At 41.7% G+C, this 19,860-nt stretch overlaps 2 protein-coding genes across 4 annotated transcripts; both read left to right on the top strand.

The window, feature by feature from the left end:
* Nucleotides 1–18: 18 nt before the first annotated feature.
* LOC135449481 (beta-microseminoprotein-like) lies at nucleotides 19–12,235 on the top strand. Of its 3 annotated transcripts, XR_010440749.1 has the most exons (6): nucleotides 5,813–5,945; nucleotides 7,938–8,037; nucleotides 8,350–8,452; nucleotides 9,284–10,824; nucleotides 11,513–11,612; nucleotides 12,006–12,235. XR_010440749.1 is itself a non-coding variant. In XM_064716533.1 (4 exons), the coding sequence occupies exons 2-4, from the start codon at nucleotides 7,965–7,967 to the stop codon at nucleotides 9,411–9,413; spliced, it is 306 nt and encodes a 101-aa protein (XP_064572603.1). In that variant the 5' UTR covers nucleotides 19–244; nucleotides 7,938–7,964; the 3' UTR covers nucleotides 9,414–9,642. The 3 variants fall into 3 exon arrangements, 2 of the variants coding, with proteins under 2 accessions (XP_064572603.1, XP_064572602.1); XM_064716533.1 differs by lacking the exons at nucleotides 5,813–5,945; nucleotides 11,513–11,612; nucleotides 12,006–12,235 and adding an exon at nucleotides 19–244 and having other exon boundaries at nucleotides 9,284–9,642; XM_064716532.1 differs by lacking the exons at nucleotides 11,513–11,612; nucleotides 12,006–12,235 and having other exon boundaries at nucleotides 9,284–11,203.
* A 2,645-nt stretch (nucleotides 12,236–14,880) lies between these two features.
* Nucleotides 14,881–18,528, top strand: LOC135449483 (beta-microseminoprotein-like). The gene is made up of 4 exons (XM_064716534.1): nucleotides 14,881–15,043; nucleotides 15,732–15,831; nucleotides 16,148–16,250; nucleotides 17,084–18,528. The coding sequence occupies exons 1-4, from the start codon at nucleotides 15,041–15,043 to the stop codon at nucleotides 17,211–17,213; spliced, it is 336 nt and encodes a 111-aa protein (XP_064572604.1). The 5' UTR covers nucleotides 14,881–15,040; the 3' UTR covers nucleotides 17,214–18,528.
* Nucleotides 18,529–19,860: the final 1,332 nt, after the last annotated feature.

The raw sequence follows: 19,860 nt of genomic DNA, 5'->3' as shown, positions 1-19,860 counted from the left end.
CCTGTCCCCTCCCATCCCGTCCCGTCCCCTCCCATCACACCGCTTCCCGTCCCGGCGTGTCACGTCCCATTCCGTTCCGTCCCGTCCCGTCCCACCCCATCCCCTCTCGTCCCGTCCCGCCCTGTGCTACCCTCTCCGCGGGAATCCGGCGGCGGGTGCGGGTCCGGCCGCCGCAGCTGTGTCCTGGCTCTGACCCCCATCACGGAGAGACGGGACAGGAGGTGCCCTGTAAGGGACATGCCCTGTAAGTGACGTGCCCTGTACGGGACAGGAGGTGCCCTGTAGGGGAAAGGAGGTGCCCTGTAAGGGACGTGCCCTGTAGGGGACAGGAGGTGCCCTGTAAGGGACATGCCCTGTAAGTGACGTGCCCTGTACGGGACAGGAGGTGCCCTGTAGGGGACAGGAGGTGCCCTGTAAGGGACGTGCCCTGTACGGGACACGAGCTTGGCCGCCCTGCGCGGCGGGGAGCGCAGCCGAGCCGGCAGCAGGGTGTGCGCGCAGCATTCCCCGCTGGAGCGCTGCTACCGCCCCTGCTGGTGCCCAGGCTTACGAGTGAAAAGGGACCCTTTCCTCCTATTTTTCTCACTGAACTAAGTGAAAGGCTTACCCTGAGCCAAGTAAAATCTCCTTAGTTTTAAAACTGTGAGCCTCAGTAAACCCGTGCCAGAATTCCAGGATCTGCTAGAAGAAAACACACTAACATGAACAAATACACAGTGCCAATCACCCAACAGGTATTCAATTCTCCCTAGGCCTTTTGAGGTTAAACACCCCCCACTAGCTTCCCCTTTTCTTGCTATTTTTTTCCAATGGATTAAAAAGCCTTGTCATACCACTGTATTTCATGTGATCTTTATTACAAGTGAAATCACAAGAAAGGAAATGACAATAAAATAACCTGTTCTTCCAGGTGGTGACTAAATAATCCATTGACATAATCAGACCTTTATATTTGCACATGGAGTTTATTTATTTCTTGAACTTGACTACATTGATACCACTCATGAGGAACCAGGGCACTGATTGATCTTACTTGGATTCTCAAATAAGAAAAAACGTGCAAGATCTCCAAGTTCTTATATATTGATCTAATGGCTACATTCAAATACTGGAAATACATTGCTAGGTAAGGGATACAGAAACTTCTAAAAGCAAAGTATCATAATATTCCTTTCAACTCTATTTTTCTGTGATTCTGGGACAAGACACCATTACTGAACTGGCTCAAACCTTCATACCTAGTAGAATTTAAAGAATTTAAATTTTAATATACTGATAATAAAACAGGAACTAACAAAGGACAAGTAGAAAAATACTAGCCTAGCCTAGTTTCATATAAATATAAACATAAATATAACATTATTCTTAAAGCCTTTTAGTGTTTTGCTGTAGTTTCTTCCTCCACAACATTCTATCAGCCAGAAAAGCTTGTCTTTGGTTACTTTCCATATTCACTGACATGTGAATTCCCTTTGCTGATAATGCAACAGTGTTGATAATTTCATAGAAATTTGTGCATTATTAAACATGAGATCTGTGTGCTCCTTGTGCACTGATGCTGCAAAATGTTGGGTCTTAGCATTGGGCAGCTTCAGGCCTGGGGGTCTTGCAGATCAGTTTCCATAAAAAACCCAGCATGGCAGCTACATAGAACCTGAGTGGTTCCTAGAGGAAGCTGTTTATTTGTGATACACCAGTCTCTGAGCCAAGAGGATTATGAATGGCACAACAGAAATCTGCTTTCTAGGAGTCCTGTCCTAAACATTTCAGACAGGGTTACAAATGCATTTCATCCTACAATTCCTTTTAGAGAGAAATGTAGACAGGTTCCATATAAAGTTTAGAGGCAAGCAGCAAGAAAAATCACTGAGGGGATCTTGCTGATCCCCTCAGAACTCTCTAAATGATTATGTGACATAAAGCTATCAAAATTCACATATGTCATCAGGGACTAATCTGCAGATTAAGAACCAGAACATGTAAGACCATACAGGGCTGAGGTCTCTGACACCCATGAAGCCATGCCTTATTCACAAACATTTACAAGGTAAAGAAAATACCACCACGAGCTTTCCCAATAGCTAACAGAAAGTAAACATGTTTTTATAACCTTAGAACAGGATGCAAACATAAAAAAGGTCAAATTACAATTAAAAGCTAAGCTTCTGAATTCCATGGAAAAGAACCCCAACACAATTTGTGCATTGTTCCTCATTTCCCTGGACACTCCTTGCTCTCTTGCTCAGTAGTGCTGTATGTCTTAGTATAGAGGCAGAGAGATGTGGTTGTTTAGCTCTGAAATTTTTAGAATTCCTCATTCTCCAAGAGATAGTCCCAGCACCTGCATTATCTGCAGGCTGCAAAAAGTCTTGGGGGTGACAAGCAATGTCAGGGCTTGAAGATGCCTCAGACTCTGGTGCACAGTGTAGAAAGGAGTATCTCTAGCTAGAAGTACATGTGCTGTCGCTGGACCAGCACAGGAGTCTGAAATCTCCAGAGGAACTTCCCCCTCTGCTTGGTGTTCCTTGCTGGTTAATGCAGTGACAGAACACACTGCTTGCCTATTATGTATTTATTCATTTCAGGGAATTCAAAATCAGGTTTCCTATAAATAAGTAATTATAATGCCCAAGAAATAAGCAACTAAAAAAAAAAAAAGTTCTGAATCACAGTCCCATGGTTTTCTACTTTAGTCTTTTGTAAAGCTTGAAACTCATAGGACTGATGAAGTAGTGCTACCTTCCCACTTTTGCAAACAAATCAAGAAATGAAGCTTCTCATATTAATTGAGGTATCATAGTTGATAAAGAAGATAGAGCCAGGAAGGCTGTGAACTTATGTCCCAGGTTAGACCCAGGAAAGCCTTGCACCAAGTATGTGCTTGAGAGCAAAGAGTGGCTCCACTGCAGACAATGGAACTATCCAGAGGGCTCAAACTAAGGATATACATTAGTGCTTTGCTTGACCCAAGCCCTAAGATCTAGTTTGAAGGCTGCAGAAATTAATGGGAGTTTTCCAGCTTTCTTCAAGTAGGTTCAAACCTATTTAAACTAAAGATTGTGTTTCCAACATATTGGAGGTTTAGTTATGTGCACGACTTAATGTGCAAATATTTATCTGCATGATGTATGTAAGTTCCATAGAATCAGGAGTGAACTTTGCAAAAAACTTGATTCTCTCACTGAGTATTAATCTACCACAAGGACACCAGCTCTTTTGATGGAAAATAAAAACACCAAATCATAGAATGGTCTGGGTTGAAAGGCACCTTAAAGATCCTCTAGTTCCAACCTCTGGCCTTTGGCAGGGACACCTTCCACTAGACCAGGTTGTTTGAAGCTCCATCCAGCCAGGCCTTAAACCAGGGGTGGGGCATCCACAAGTTCTCTGGGCAACCTGTGCCAGTGTCTGACCACACTTACAGTAAAGAATTTCTTCACAATAACAGTTCTAAACATGACCTCTTTCACTTTAGAATGATAACCCCTTGTCCTGTCACTGCCCTCCTCATTTTTCCTGTAATTCCCTGTTAAGAACTCTGCATGCTCTGGCGAAATTAGTGCAGTGCTATGGAAGCAATTATCCTGGAAAAAAAATTGTATTGAAAAGAGGAATCCACTGCAGATGTAGCCAGATCTAAGACTTTAGGAAGGGACTAAAATCTTTTAAAGCAACATCTGTGTATGCTCAGGCAGGAGGTTGAAAGGCACCCAGAAGTGTCAGCCTACAGCAGACAGCCCGCAGCGCAGCTGGCAGGGCCCCAGCATCTTTGGCAAGAAATCATTGGCAGAAGAATGAGGTGTTGTGCCTAACAACCACCTTGAAAGCAAAACCAGACTGGCTTTGAGGTCTCTATCAAAAAGCCACAAAAGAACTGGCACCAAATTTCCTGTTCAGCCCAGGGTGACCTGGTGGTAGCAAAGCCTGCACACAGCAAGTGAAAGGATGGGAATGGCTTTACAGTGGTACAAGACATAGGATGGTGCACATCACCCATGATTTCTCTACATTTGTATGAAAGCTTTATATCAAGAGATACACAATCATCACGGATAGAGTTTGCAAACAATATTTAATGTGCCAAATAACAAATAAGTCTGGTCATCTTAATGGTGAAATAAACTGTGCTTACTTAGTTCATGCTTTAGGTAGTTTTTTGGTTGGGTTTTTTTTTCATTTTGGAGAAATAGGATTTTTAAAAAACTCTGTAAAGCATAAAATTTGTATTAACAACAGTGCCCATGAGAAGAATTTAGGGATGGAAAGCAAGTGTCTTCTTACTAGAACAATATGGTTCAGTTTAAGACAGCTGATGAGGAGCCTGGACACATATACAGGAATGGTATTATGTCCTTCATGCTATCTGAGGTTGTTCCCACAACACTTACATGCTTTTATGCCTTGTTTTATATTCAAATTTGAAATGAGATACTGTCAGGTTGGAGACTGTGCAGAAATGGGTGGCATGAATGAAAATAAATTTCTGCTACATAATTGAAGATGAAAGCTGCTGTACTCAGCTGAGAAGGGTTTTAAGCTGATTCAACACACTCTAAACATGGACAAGATGAAGAGCTGGATGACAAAGTACTGTTATCCACCATGCCAGAAGCAAAGGATGAGAAAGGATATTTATTCAATTTTCCAATGAAAACATGACTATCATTAAATTGAAATTTTAAAATGTAGAGATTATATCAGAAAAAAAACCAGAAGTCAGGTGTTTAGTTGGACAATTGAATGCTTATGAACTTTTCATCAATTATGCCGTTCTTACTAAAGAATTATCAAACCTGCACAGACTTCAGATTTAGCATTTCCTCCAGGGAGCTCCAGGAATTCGGCTGTGTTGTATTTTAATTTCTTTTGCTCCTGCTGAATTCTTTGGGTCAAATTAGTTATTATTAGTATGCAGCAATATATAGTGCACAGGAAAAAATGACAATTTTTCTTGCCATCTGAAAAGCATATAACTCTCTATTTAATTTACTCTAAAAAAATAAAGTCCCAAATGATTCAGCTTATTTTTTCAGTCTCTAAACTTTATAACCATAGGCTAGACTGTAGCTGATAAGTCTCCCACAGGAATGAGTTTCAAGTTCTCGGCAGCATCAGTAATGAAGTATTTTAAATGTAGGTAGGGCCACAGGTGGATAGTTCTTTCTGAAAAGAGGTTGTAGGAACAAGAGAAAGCAGAGTACTTGATTAGCACTCCGAAGTTTATCACTTCTTGGGAAAGTGCACATTTAAAAGTGATCTAACACTCTACTGTAATTATTCAGGTCAAAGCCAGAACAGTTCCACAGGAATAACAGCAGGGTTTTGATTTGAACGGAATTTTTCATTATGGTGGAGAAGAAAGAGATTTTGTAATGGGATCAGCTGAGGTCTCAGTGTTCAGAGGGTTTGATCCTGGTAGAGGCCAAGCACCTTTGTTATCTTTCAGTGCACACCCCAGCACTCACAGTGGGAATGCAAAGATCTGGCAGAAGCTCCATTTGCTATTAACACCAAATGCACCACTCAGCATGTTCCAGCCCTCTGATTGCAGGCAGGATTTGGCATGCATTTCTGCCCCACCTAAAAATCACCTGGCTGGATAGTGCTGTCTACAGCTTAGCTATCAATATTTGTTTCCCATCAGAAAGGCATTTTTTCTAATCATAATTTTTCCAAGGAATTCAAAGTTCTGGAGTCAGCAATTTACCCAGGTCGGTGCTCTACAAAACCAAATATTTTCTCATTGCCAGCTGGAAAAATTTCAGAGATTTCTTTGGATGTTACAAAATACCTGCATTTGCATGGAACAGGCTTTTTCCCCTCCACCTAGACTTGAATTGCACAACATAAAGGCAGCATAAAATATTTGCTCTCTGATTCCACATAAAGAACTTCAGCTTTCTCAGGAAACCTAGAGCTCTTTGGAAGCCAAGCATTCCACAATGGTAAGTCAAAGGTTTAGGTTGGTTTGAGTGTTTTTGTAATGGGGATACAGATAGGTATTTGCTTTGAAACTGCAAAAGGAGAGCATTTAAGAGAACCATCTAGTTACACATTTTAAATGTGGCTATATTGTATTTCAAACCTGAAAGATGCAAAGACAGGAAGACACCTCTTTGAAGATTACTGTGAATTTTTTTCTTTGCATTGGAATTCTTTGATGAGCATCTCAGCAATGGCATAGGTTCTACAGAGGAGGCTGTAGTGTCTGTAATATATGTTGATTCATAAGAGGGGAGAAATTTCCATTTGCTTCTTTCTGTATTTAAACTTTATTGCCAAGTTTCTGTAACTTAGCTGACAAATCACTTGCTGGCTGCAGCATAAAGCACATTCAGACACCTGATTGAACACCAGAGACTTCCCCTTATGTTTGTCTTTATTTTCAGTGGAAGGTCTTAAATTCTGATCTTTAGAGAGATGAGCATGTCTGAGCTCATGTGACTGGCAATTCTGGGAGTAGCATAAGGAAAATGCTAGAGGGGAAAAAAGATAAAATATTATCAGAAGACAGCACAACACATGAGGAATTTTTTGTATTTTCTATAAAGACATGAGTGACATGGCATGGAATATCTGTGTTGTTGCAAACACCTAACTCAGGCACCATGGAATAGCACACTTTAGGAGTTTCAGTCTTTCCCTTTATGTTCTTTCATTCTGGCTGTGGTACTCAGCATGAGAACAGCTGTCTCTGTTCTAGCCTAAAGCATCAGGAACTCCACATCACAGAACCACAATGAAAATGAAGCATTTCCCCCTTCCCAGACCACTCCATAAACCCTCCTCTTCCTTGCTTTCACTATACCTTAAATGTCTTATGTTCCATAATAAAGGAGGAAATCAAGGATTAAAATATCAAGTATTTCCACAGCAGACAGAGGAGTTTCTCATTGGTTCACCTCCTCCCTGAGGCTCAGAGCCCTTCAATGTCTTATGGCATTTGATTCAATAAGCCAAGCCTCTCACTGCTACTTTAAACCCTGTTTCAAGCAGCAACAGTCTCAGCAATATCTTCCAAAGCTCAGAACAGCAACTTGCAAAGCTCTACTCATTTCAGATCCTTTCCTTTTAGTCTGCAAATGCTATCAAGAAAAATTTTAATAACTTCCTGCATCTTTTCTCAGTCTCCGGCTATTCTGAAACTTTTCCTTTACGTTATTCAGCTGGAGCAACTCATCAAAATAAATTTGTCCTCTTTCCTGCTTCTCTAGTCCCTCTGCTCCAGTAAAAAAATCATTACAAAGTCATGCAGACGTTTTCTAAAGAAGTTCTGGATGTTCAGCAGGTCCCAGGGGACATACCTGAAAGCCTCTTTAGATGCTGTTGCCCCCCAAGAGAAAAGGAGGTGTGTTCTGTGTCAAGTCCCAACCTGTGTCTGCATGGTTTGACAAGATGGCTCAGGTGATGCTAAGTACAATGTACAGCACTCTCAAATTTTGCCCAAAGACACACATTTATCTCTGTCTTCCCTGACCACCCACCTGTGTCAAAAAACCTACTGGAATAGATTTAGATCTGAGATCTCCTCTCCATTGCAAAATGTGAAGCAATTGCTGTACCCAGAAGTGAAGGAATGGGATGCTTAACAAAGATTTGCTAGAGAAAGAGCCAAAGCTGACTCAAAGGCAATAAATGAAGCACTGACAAGAGCTTGGCAGGGCTCTCAAATTTATAATACCATTGAAGTTTTGTGTGATTTTCAGAGACTGTATTTTGGCAGGGAGTGATGCTGCTGACACGGTAATATCATGCCATTTTATATCTTCCCACCTAAATGAAAAATGCAGGGAAATATCTGGAGCGTACATTTCCACTATTTTCATATACACATAAGGATATTTCTAATTTTGATTCAGGTTCAGTGACAGCTTTTGAAAACAGAGCAAATCACTGAGGATTAAAATGCATGGCATGAGACCTGTGTTTTTTTACAGAAGAGCTTTTTGGCTTTCCTTGTTGCAATGGGCATCCTAGTGACCTTGGGTGATGCATACTGCTGGAGGAAAACTCGTAGGCCAGGGGAGGCCAAAGATGGTAAGAACAAGGAAGATCCTCTGACCTGATTGCTCTGTGGTAACTTGGCCCTCTGTTGAACTGCCAGGAAGGGCACAAAATACAAGGGAGGGGAAAGACAGTGCAAAAACAGAAATAGGGGTATCCAGCAGCAAGGTGCTAAAAGTAAGGGAAAAACAGTCTTCCCCTGGGCTGCTTGTGGTTGCAGCAATATTCCTGCAACTGGTGATAGCTCAGTGTGCTATTCCAGCACATGGAGCTCATTCAGGAGTTGACATCTCCTTTAGGAGGAGGCTTAAATAACCTGTTCTGTTTTGCTGCTGTCTTATGCAGGCTGTATACTGAATGGAAAACTGTATCCCTTTGGACACATTGAGAGGACAGAAGATTGCTACCGATGCGACTGTGATGAAGGTGGAATGCAATGCTGTTCCCTGTAAGTTTGAAATTCTTGGTATCATCATTGCCTGTAGGATGACAACAGTTTTCCATTGCTGAGGATAAATGGCTTTGTAAGGGCACAAGAGAGCCTTTTGTCACCCATGTCACAGAGCCTGCGAGTGCCACATACAGCTGTTGATTGTTTGCATTCTTAGCTGTGTTTGCCTTTCCTCATTTTCTGCTGACTGGGAGTGGACACAAGCCCTTCCAGGCACATCCAGTTGGTGCTTGCCTTTAATTTTTAAGGAACTTGTGAACCCCTCATTCACTACAGTTGGCTTTCATTAGCTGAGGAAGTGGGGGTAGGTGACTTAAGTGAGGTTTCCCTAAAGAGCTTCTGGTGATCTGAATCCCTTTCCTGAAGTGCTTTTCTCCAGTGAATATGCTGAACGTAGAATGTCAAGGCCCTGCTCTGAAGTATTTCTCCAGCCTTCTCCTTTCCTTCTCCTGCTTTCTCAAAAGCCCAAAATACCTTGACCATGATCTTTGTCTTTATTTAGGTGGCACAGTCTATCAGGGAGCAGCCACCACATTCTAAGGAAAGTGGATTTAAAGAAAAATTAAAGGAAAAATGAAAAGATGCCCAAGCCCATGCTTATGTCACTGCAGAGTGCTGTGCTGAGCATCCTGGAAGATCTTCACAGTGCAGTGCAAAGGGCATCATTTGAGGCTCTGGAAGCTGCAGCTGTGTGGTACTCAGAGAGCTCAGCTGCCCTTAGCCATGGTTTGACCCCTCTTACTGAGCAGTAGTTCAAGCTATAATCACTGAAGTATTGAATCTTTTATTGCTCAAAAGTTACATTTGCTTTCTCTTTGCCTCTGACAGCTTCCACACTCCTGTTGCTTATGACAACAAGAATTGTAAAGTTGTCTTCAACAAGAAGCGCTGTGACTATGATGTGGTGCAGAAGAACGACCCCTCTAAGATGTGTTCTGTCTATTCTCGTGTGGGCTAACCCCTGCTCCAAACCTCTCTGCCTTGCGGAATTCCTCTGCTTCCTACAGGTGCTCTGCCATCACAGAGAAGCACGATGACATCAGAAAATCTCATAAGAGAGCACTTCAGTAGCTGCCTCCTAAGTGTTGTAATTAAGCTTATCAGATGCATAATCAGATAGAGTACCTCATTTCTGTCATGATTGCATTTATTGGCTACAATAAACTGAGATGAAACATTCATAAATTATTCATATTGATGTTTAGTTTTTTGCAGTGACATGGGGAAAAGCCACCTTTGTGGACAAAGAAATGCATTTGGCTCTCTACTCTGGCATGCTGTGTACCGTTACCCTGGCACAAGCCACTGTCATGGTTTTCAGGTTCTCTTTTAGCCAGGTGTCAAAATCCATTATCATTTGGAAGTGATGCACTATTTGGGACATGCTCTACCATGGCTCCTATTCAGCGTGCACAGACTCTTGGTAAGACCTCGGCTGCTAACGCCTCAGAAAAGTCCGTGAGCATGAGAGACCATCATCCTCCTTCTCCCATTTTTCCTTGTTTTCATCAACGTCATCCCCCATCACTGGCAGTGGCTGTTCATGTTTTCAGGTTCTCTGAGAGATTTATTTTTAGTGTGAGGCACTGAGAAGTGCAGACCTCAAGATTAATGCAGCTCGTGGTAGCCTGGAATTGTGCCACTTGACATTGAAGTATTTCAGAATTCCAAATAGTTTTCCTAGCCAAGCCTCACAAATAAGGAGAGAAAATATTTCTTCTTAAATCTATGAAAATGAGTTTATTACCTTATAACATATTTTGATGGAGAAGAAGGAGAATTCTTGCAATGGGATCCAGCTTCAGCTGAGGTCTCAGTGTTCAGAGGGTTTGATCCTGGTAGAGGCCAAGCACCTTTGTTATCTTTCAGTGCACACCCCAGCACTCACAGTGGGAATGCAAAGATCTGGCAGAAGCTCCATTTGCTATTAACACCAAATGCACCACTCAGCATGTTCCAGCCCTCTGATTGCAGGCAGGATTTGGCATGCATTTCTGCCCCACCTAAAAATCACCGGGCTGGATAATGCTGTCTACAGCTTAGCTATCAATATTTGTTTCCCATCAAAAAAGTATTATTTCCTAATCATAACTCTTCGGAGGAATTCCAAGTCATGGAGTGAGCTATTTACCCAGGTCGGTGCTCTACAAAACGAAGCATTTTCTCATTGCCAGCCGGAAAATTTTCAGAGATTTCTTTGGATGTTACAAAATATCTGCATATGCATGGAGCAGGCTTTTTCCCCTCCACCTAGAATTGAATTGCACAACATAAAGGCAGCATAAAGTATTTGCTCTCTGATTCCACATAAAGAACTTCAGCTTTCTCAGGAAACCTAGAGCTCTTTGGAAGCCAAGCATTCCACAATGGTAAGTCAAAGGTTTAGATTGGTTTGAGTGTTTTTGTAATGGGGATACAGACAGGTATTTGCTTTGAAACTGCAAAAGGAGAGCATTTAAGAGAACCATCTAGTTACACATTTTAAATGTGGCTATATTGTATTTCAAACCTGAAAGATGCAAAGACAGGAAGACACCTCTTGGAAGATTACTGTGAATTTTGCTCTTTGCATTGGAATTCTTTGCAAAAAGCTGTACAGTCTTTCTTTGCTGCTTTTCTTTCCTCAGTAATGTTTGTGAAACCATTCAGAGTTTTTGAAACATTCAGGACCATTCTTTTAAAACTTATAAATGTGAAGCACAGTCTAAAATATTGTTGTTTTGCAAAGAAAAAAAATATGTATATATTGTCTGTGTATTTTTTCTGTTCTTCATTTTGATCCCTCAAATTGTGTCCTATTCCAGCTCTTCAAGCTTCCAAAGGTGTCTCCAGAATCTAAATCAACAGTTAGGTAATGATAAATAGACCAACAAAGTCCTATGGCCTGGTTCTCCTGTGATTTGTGTTCACATAGTCCCCAAGGGAACAGACATCAAGAAGTGCCTTTGATACGCATGTCAGCAATGCATAGGTTCTACAGCGGAGGCAGCAGTGCCTGTAATATATGTTGATTCATAAAGCAGGGAGAAATTACCATTTGCTTCCTTCTCTCTACAGAAGAGCTTTCTGGCTTTCCTTGTTGCAGTGGGCGCCATGGTGACCCTGGCTGATGCAGGCTGCATTACTGCACTTCAGGTTCCAGGGAGGCCCTTCAGAGGTAGAAACAAGGGAGATCCTCTGACCTGATTGCTCTGTGGGAACTTGGCTCTCTGTGGAACTACCAGGAAGGGCTCCAAATACAAGGGAGGGGGAAGACATTGGAAAACCACGAGCAGGGGACTCCAGCAGCAAGATGCTAAAAGTAGGGGAAAAATAAAAGTCTTCCCCTGGGCTGCTTGTGGTTGCAGCAATATTCCTGCAATTGGTGGTATCTTGCCACTGCTATTCCCGCACATGGAGCTCACTCAGGAGTTGAAAGGAAAACCCAATTCCTGGTATTTCACTATTGCCTGGAATTACAATTTTAGAATAGCTGAAATAATTTTTAAACTCTTCTACGTTTTGGTGGAGGCTTAAGGAACCTGTTCTGTTTTGCTGCTGTCTTACACAGGCTGTGTGAGGAATGGAAAACTGTATCCCTTTGGATTCATTGCGAGGACAGAAGATTGCTACCAATGCTATTGCTGGCAAGGTGCAATGCAATGCTGCTCCCTGTACGTTTGAAATTCTTGGTACCATTATTGCCTGTAGGATGACCACAGCTTTCCATTGCTGGGGATAAATGGGTTTGTAAGTGCACAAAAGAGGCTTTATTCACCCATGTTACAGAGCTAGTGAAAGCTCTCAAGCTAATAGGTTTTTTCTCTTTTGTCTTTGCCACTAACAGCATTCATACTATCGTCTCTTACGACAAAGAGAATTGTAAAGTTCTTCTCAACAAGAAGCACTGTCGCAATGATGTGGTGCAGAGGGATGACCCCTCACAGCCATGCTCCTCTGGCTATTCTTCTGTGGGCTAACACCTGATCCAATCCCCTCTGCACTGTGGAATTCCTCTGCTTCTTACAGATGCTCTTTCATCACAGAGAAGCATGATGACATGGGAAAATCTTATTAGAGAGAGAACTTCAGTAGCTGCCTCCTAAGTGTTGTAATTCAGCTTATCAGATGCATAATCAGATAGAGTACCTAATTTCCGTCATGATTGCATTTATTGGCTGCAATAAACTGAGATGAAACATTCATAAATTATTCATATTGATGTTTAGTTTTTTGCAGTGACATGGGGAAAAGCCACCTTTGTGGACAAAGAAATGCATTTGGCTCTCTACTCTGGCATGCTGTGTACCGTTACCCTGGCACAAGCCACTGTCATGGTTTTCAGGTTCTCTTTTAGCCAGGTGTCAAAATCCATTATCATTTGGAAGTGATGCACTATTTGGGACATGCTCTACCATGGCTCCTATTCAGCGTGCACAGACTCTTGGTAAGACCTGGGCTGCTAACGCCTCAGAAAAGTCCGTGAGGATGAGAGATCATCATCCCCTTTCTCCCATTTTTCCCTTGTTTTCATCAACGTCATCCCCCATCACTGGCAGTGACTGTTCATGTGCATTGTCCACTGTGACCAGACCTGAAGTTGAAAGCAATGTTAAACTTTAAACTCTGGTACTCTGACTTGTCCTCTGCCAAGCTCTGATCCTGAAAGTCTGCACACACTGTGCTGCTTTAGTGGTTCTTGTCCACTTTGAGAAAGGGATCTAGATCAGCCCCTGGAGACTGCTTCCTCATGGCAGCAGAGCTGGAGCTCCTGATAATGCAGATGCCTTCTGTCTCTTCAGTACAGCAATTCCCCACATTCACAGGGGACTGAAGCTCAGCTTCAAAGCAGGGCTTGGAAATCAGGTCTCCCACCTGGCAATGCCGAGGGTCCTAAATCTGCCCAAATATCTGACCAGACAATAAAACCCTGTTAAACGTTTCCTCTACAGAGAGGCCTCCACTTTCACAATTGGATATTAAAAAGCCACAACAGTCTGTAGTTAACTGTTCCATGGTTTGAAAAGAAGGACACCTTCCAAAACAAGTGGATTGTTCAGTGATGTTCCATGATCACAACAAATCTGCGGTCTTGTAATAGTATGAGGTTACACACAGCTGAGCATTCCTAGTGCAGGGATCCTTATTTGGCCCCAAAACAAGAGTCAGTCTCCATTTATCCAGCAGGGGTATTTCCTTCACAAGACAATCAATCACAAGACAATCTGTCTCTGTGAGCCATTATTAGAATCAGAAAGGTTTAATGGGATGTATTTTGTCTGGTTTTGGTGATTTGCTTATGAACTTTATTTAAAGGTTTCTAAAACCTGAAAGTAACATACCTTGGATTGGGGAAAAAAATCCAAGTATTTTGCAGGCACTGGTATTACATACTTCACCTTTTTAAGTTGTCTGTGCTGCAGGCTGGATATCAGCCTGCATAGCTCTGTGTTTCTGTACAGCTGGTTCCTGTAAGGATGAGAAATGTGAGAGGCCAGACTGAAGAGTCAGCTCAGCTGTTTTCAGTATAGACATTCAAATGTGCATTCTTATAATCTTGACACCCATTCACTGATTCCATCCCATCATTCCTCTAAATGAAAACAAACATTTTGATGTTGCTTAACATTCTAAAGTAAGTTTTGCCCAAAGGGGGTTTGTGTTCTGCAGGAGAGGAACAGTTTTGAAATAGCTCATAGAACTTCCCCTTGAGAAAATATGGTTTTCAGAATTTAGGCATTTATTAAAATTTTATTTGTATAAATAAAGAGATTCATGAATTAAAAAGCTTGGATTTTCCCAATAGATTACTTTTTAGTGTAAAGCACTGAGAAGTGCAGACCTCAAGATTAATATCCAGCTTGTGGTAGCCTGGAATTGTGCCACGTGACATTGAAGTATTTCAGAATTCCAAATAGTTTTCCTAGCCAAGCCTCACAAATAAGGAGAGAAAATATTTCTTCTTAAATCTATGAAAATGAGTTTATTACCTTATAACATATTTTGGTGGAGAAGAAGGAGAATTCTTGCAATGGGATCCAGCTTCAGCTGAGGTCTCAGTGTTCAGAGGGTTTGATCCTGGTAGAGGCCAAGCACCTTTGTTATCTTTCAGTGCACACCCCAGCACTCACAGTGGGAATGCAAAGATCTGGCAGAAGCTCCATTTGCTATTAACACCAAATGCACCACCCAGCATGTTCCAGCCCTCTGATTGCAGGCAGGATTTGGCATGCATTTCTGCCCCACCTAAAAATCACCTGGCTGGATAGTGGATACAGCTTAGCTATCAATATTTGTTTCCCATCAGAAAGACATTTTTTTCTAATCATAATTTTTCCAAGGAATTCAAAGTTCTGGAGTCAGCAATTTACCCAGGTCGGTGCTCTACAAAACCAAACATTTTCTCATTGCCAGCTGGAAAATTTTCAGAGATTTCTTTGGATGTTACAAAATACCTGCATATGCATGGAGCAGGCTTTTTCCCCTCCACCTAGAATTGAATTGCACAACATAAAGGGAACATAAAGTATTTGCTCTCTGATTCCACATAAAGAACTTCAGCTTTCTCAGGAAACCTAGAGCTCTTTGGAAGCCAAGCATTCCACAATGGTAAGTCAAAGGTTTAGATTGGTTTGAGTGTTTTTGTAATGGGGATACAGATAGGTATTTGCTTTGAAACTGCAAAAGGAGAGCATTTAAGAGAACCATCTAGTTACACATTTTAAATGTGGCTATATTGTATTTCAAACCTGAAAGATGCAAAGACAGGAAGACACCTCTTGGAAGATTACTGTGAATTTTGCTCTTTGCATTGGAATTCTTTGCAAGAAGCTGTACAGTCATTCCTTGCTTTTATCCTTTCCTCAGAAATGTTTGTGAAACCATTCAGAGCTTGACAAATATTCAGGACCATGCTTTTAAAACTTATGAATGTGAAGCACAGTCTAAAATATTGTCCTATTGCCACAAAAAACATGCGCATATATTGTCTGTGTATTTTTTCTGTTCTTCATTTTGATCCCTCAAATTGTGTCCTATTCCAGCTCTTCAAGCTTCCAAAGGTGTCTCCAGAATCTAAATCAACAGTTAGGTAATGATAAATAGACCAACAAAGTCCTATGGCCTGGTTCTCCTGTGATTTGTGTTCACATAGTCCCCAAGGGAACAGACATCAAGAAGTGCCTTTGATACGCATGTCAGCAATGGCATAGGTTCTACAGAGGAGGCAGCAGTGCCTGTAATATATGTTGATTCATAAAGCGGGGAGAAATTATCATTTGCTTCCTTCTCTCTACAGAAGAGCTTTCTGGCTTTCCTTGTTGCAGTGGGCGCCATGGTGACCCTGGCTGATGCAGGCTGCATTACTGCACTTCAGGTTCCAGGGAGGCCCTACAGAGGTAGAAACAAGGGAGATCCTCTGACCTGATTGCTCTGTGGGAACTTGGCTCTCTGTGGAACTACCAGGAAGGGCTCCAAATACAAGGGAGGGGGAAGACATTGGAAAACCACGAGCAGGGGACTCCAGCAGCAAGATGCTAAAAGTAGGGGAAAAATAAAAGTCTTCCCCTGGGCTGCTTGTGGTTGCAGCAATATTCCTGCAATTGGTGGTAGCTTGCCACTGCTATTCCCGCACATGGAGCTCATTCAGGAGTTGACATCTCCTTTAGGTGAAGGCTTAAAGAGCCTGTTCTGTTTTGCTGCTGTCTTATGCAGGCTGTGTGTGGAATGGAAAACTGTATCCCTTTGGACACATTGAGAGGACAGAAGATTGCTACCAATGCAACTGTGACGAACGTGCAATGCAATGCTGTACCATGTAAGTTTGAAATTCTTGGTATCATCATTACCTGTAGGATGACAACAGCTTTCCATTGTTGCAGAGAAATGAGTTGGCAAGGGCACAAGAGAGGTTTTTCTCACCCATTTCACAGAGCTTGTGAAAGCCACATGCAGCTCTCGATTGCTTGTATCCTTAGCTGTGTTTGCCTTTCCTCATTTTCTGCTGACTGGGAGTGGACACAAGCCCTTCCAGGCACATCCAGTTGGTGCTTGCCTTTAATTTTTAAGGAACTTGTGAACCCCTCATTCACTACAGTTGGCTTTCATTAGCTGAGGAAGTGGGGGTAGGTGACTTAAGTGAGGTTTCCCTAAAGAGCTTCTGGTGATCTGAATCCCTTTCCTGAAGTGCTTTTCTCCAGTGAATATGATGAACGTAGAATGTCAAGGCCCTGCTCTGAAGTATTTCTCCAGCCTTCTCCTTTCCTTCTCCTGCTTTCTCAAAAGCCCAAAATACCTTGACCATGATCTTTGTCTTTATTTAGGTGGCACAGTCTATCAGGGAGCAGCCACCAAATTGTATGCAAAGTGGAAATAATGAAAAATTAAAGGAAAATAGAGAAAAGATGCCAAGCCCATGCTTATGTCACTGCAGAGCGCTGTGCTGAGCATCCTGGAAGATCTTCACAGTGCAGTGCACAGGGCATCATTTGAGGCTCTGGAAGCTGCAGCTGTGTGGTACTCAGAGAGCTCAGCTGCCCTTAGCCATGGTTTGATCTGTCTCACTGAGTTGTCGTTCAAGCTATAATGACTGAAGTATTGAATCTTTTATTGCTCTCAAGCTAACACTTGCTTCCTCTTTGCCTCTGACAGCTTTTTCATTCCTCGTTCTTATGACAAAGAGAAATGTAAAGTTGTTTTCAACAAGAAGCGCTGTCGCTATGATGTCCTGCAGAGGGATGACCCCTCACAGCCATGTTCTGGCTTTTCTGCTGTGATCTAACCCCTGCTCCAAACCTCTCTGCACTGGGGAATTCCTCTGCTTCCTACAGATGCTTTGTCATCACAGAGAAGCACGATGACATGGGGAAATCTCATAAGAGAGCGCTTCAGGAGCTGCCTTCTGACCTCCTAAGTGTTGTAATTCAGCTTACCAGATGCATAATCAGATAGTGTCTCATTTCTATCAAAAGGTCATATTCATGTTCTTAATATTAGTTGTGAAGACTTTGTGTTTTAACTGATTTATAGATGTTTAGTTATCTTTTTAATTAAATAGGATTTCATTCTGCTAGGTTCCTTTTTTTCAACCTGTATTTATTTCTTTTCAAATTAGACCCTTATTACCTATAAGGTCCCAAGAGTTTCTGTATAATCTGGGTTCCAGTTTTCTTACAGATTAAGATGACTTTCTTAGTGCAGGAAGATTTTGAATCTGAACAGCTCAGCACAAACAAGAGCTGGCACTTAAGAAGAAAGAAAATTAATTCTCATGGGTTTACCAGGCCAAGGAAATGTAGAGCCTTGTCTCATAGACTCCATAGTAGAAACTGTATTCACTAACATCCAAAAATTGCATGTAAATGTTTTTAAAAAGACATTTTTAGTCTCAAGGTGCAATTGTATTGGTTTTTCTATTACTAGTGTAGCTGGTAATACTGAAACTTCCTTTTTTTCCCCCGCCTCTAAATAAAACCAATTTAGCAATGAAACTCAGTCTTTCATCTCCCTTGCTCCAAGCTGGGAAATGCTCAAGAACATTGCCACAGGTAATTTTTACTGGTTTGGGATTTTTTATTCATGAGATTGTCCATCTGCAGGAAAGCAGATTACTACATCACTCATCCTCTGAATTTTTTATTATTTTTGCACCACCAAAAATTAATGAAATGTGTAAGGCAGAAAGAAAGAGGTACCAATTCTGTTTTCCATCCTTCACAGAAATGAGACTAAAGAAAACCTTGTTGAATTTTGCTAACTTCCTCAAAAATCCCATCAGAAATTCCTCTCCAAATGAGAAATATTTTTGTGATGGTAAAACACTGGAGAATAAGTTTTTCCTATTTTTATATCCACAGGTTATACCATACAAAAACTCCTTAGAAACAACCCATTATTGTCAGAGTGGGTCCAAATTTCAGATTCTAAAGATTTTATAGCACTCAAATTCAACCTGTTGACACCTATATGATCAGAGAATCATGGCAATACCACACATGTATTTAATCTGCTGCATATTTCACATTTTAAGGATTTCAAAAATAAAATGCTAGCTGTCATTTTGTGAAAAAAAATTACATGAAACTTGTTGCATTTTCTACCCTGTTTCAGGTGGCCATTCCTTTTTGCTTTCTCAAAGAGGGGAAAAGCAATTCTCCTAGCCCCAGTTTCCTCTCAGAAAGTGATACATTACTTTCAAGAAGTACTTCAAGACATTGTGGGGGTTTTACAGCAGGGTTTCCTGGGCTTACTTCTTCACACCACTGCATAGTGCATACTGTTATTACAAATGAAACAGCCCAAGAAAAATTCTGGTGAAACCTGCCAGAGATGCAAGTCACAAAATCTCTCATGGTGTTCTGTTCTAGTTCCTGCCCATCTCAATCAGACAGGAAGGGTGTAGGACTAGAAATGGCAGGAAGCAGAATTTGACACATTACAGAGGAAAACAGCAAAGAAAAAAGAGAAGAGGTCCCAAAAGCCAAGATATCCTTTGGGTTTGGTGGAAGAATTCTGTGGTTGCTCTCCCCATCCCAGTCTGTTCTGAGACCTGCAGCAAAAACTTCCAACCATGGCATTTAGTGTTCATGGAATCAGTAGCTAACAGGTTTTAAAAATGGAAAGAGCTCATGCTCTCTAAAGAGAGCTGAAGTATAGTGTAGGAGGGATATACACAAAATTAACTGAATTTCCCCAGAAATAAGTTTAAAGGGTGCTGAACTAAATAACTGTTGGTATGAAATAGAAGTTAAGACTTATTTCATTTTGCACACGCATGGGCAGCTTGTGTTCAAGATGAAAGAGCAGATAATTTGCTACCACCTGGAGGAACAAAGGCACACTCCCCATGCCAGTGTGGCCAGACCAGTGTCTGCTGTTGCACCACGTAAGTTCTGCAAAAGCAGAGGCATTACTGGACAGAGCTACAGCAATGCTCCTACCTGCCACCCTTCCTACATCTAACTCCTGAAGTCACGGCTCCACAAAAAGTCTTTCTCCCACATATATGGCTTTCATTTGCTTAATTAGCTGCAGGGTCAAGACAACAAGCTGTGTTTGGAATCACTGTGGGTTTTTTAACTTGTGGAATACACTTTTTTGTCATTATTCTGGTTCACTGAAGACTTCTCAGACTTTTTTTTACTACACATCTTGAGACGGAAGGTAGGAGTGCAGGATATTTAGCTTTTCCCATAAGCTGGAGATACCTTTATTTCTGAATCTACCACTCCTATTAATTTTGATTTACTGCCTCTGGACTTTTCTTGCTGGTACATTATCTGTGGCCATCTCCCTCAGTTCTACCCACACTTCAGAGATGGAGGTCGCCTTGTTGCAAGCATGGCCTGGTATTTGTGATTGGCCCTTTAGATATTTTTGTCTGTCCCTATGTCCCTTGCTTAGCACTGATCCTTCGTCCTGGGATCATG

The sequence above is a fragment of the Zonotrichia leucophrys genome, chromosome 6, assembly GCF_028769735.1.
Source record: "Zonotrichia leucophrys gambelii isolate GWCS_2022_RI chromosome 6, RI_Zleu_2.0, whole genome shotgun sequence".
In the NCBI taxonomy this organism is placed as follows: domain Eukaryota; kingdom Metazoa; phylum Chordata; class Aves; order Passeriformes; family Passerellidae; genus Zonotrichia; species Zonotrichia leucophrys.
This window is presented reverse-complemented; position numbering and strand designations above follow the sequence as displayed.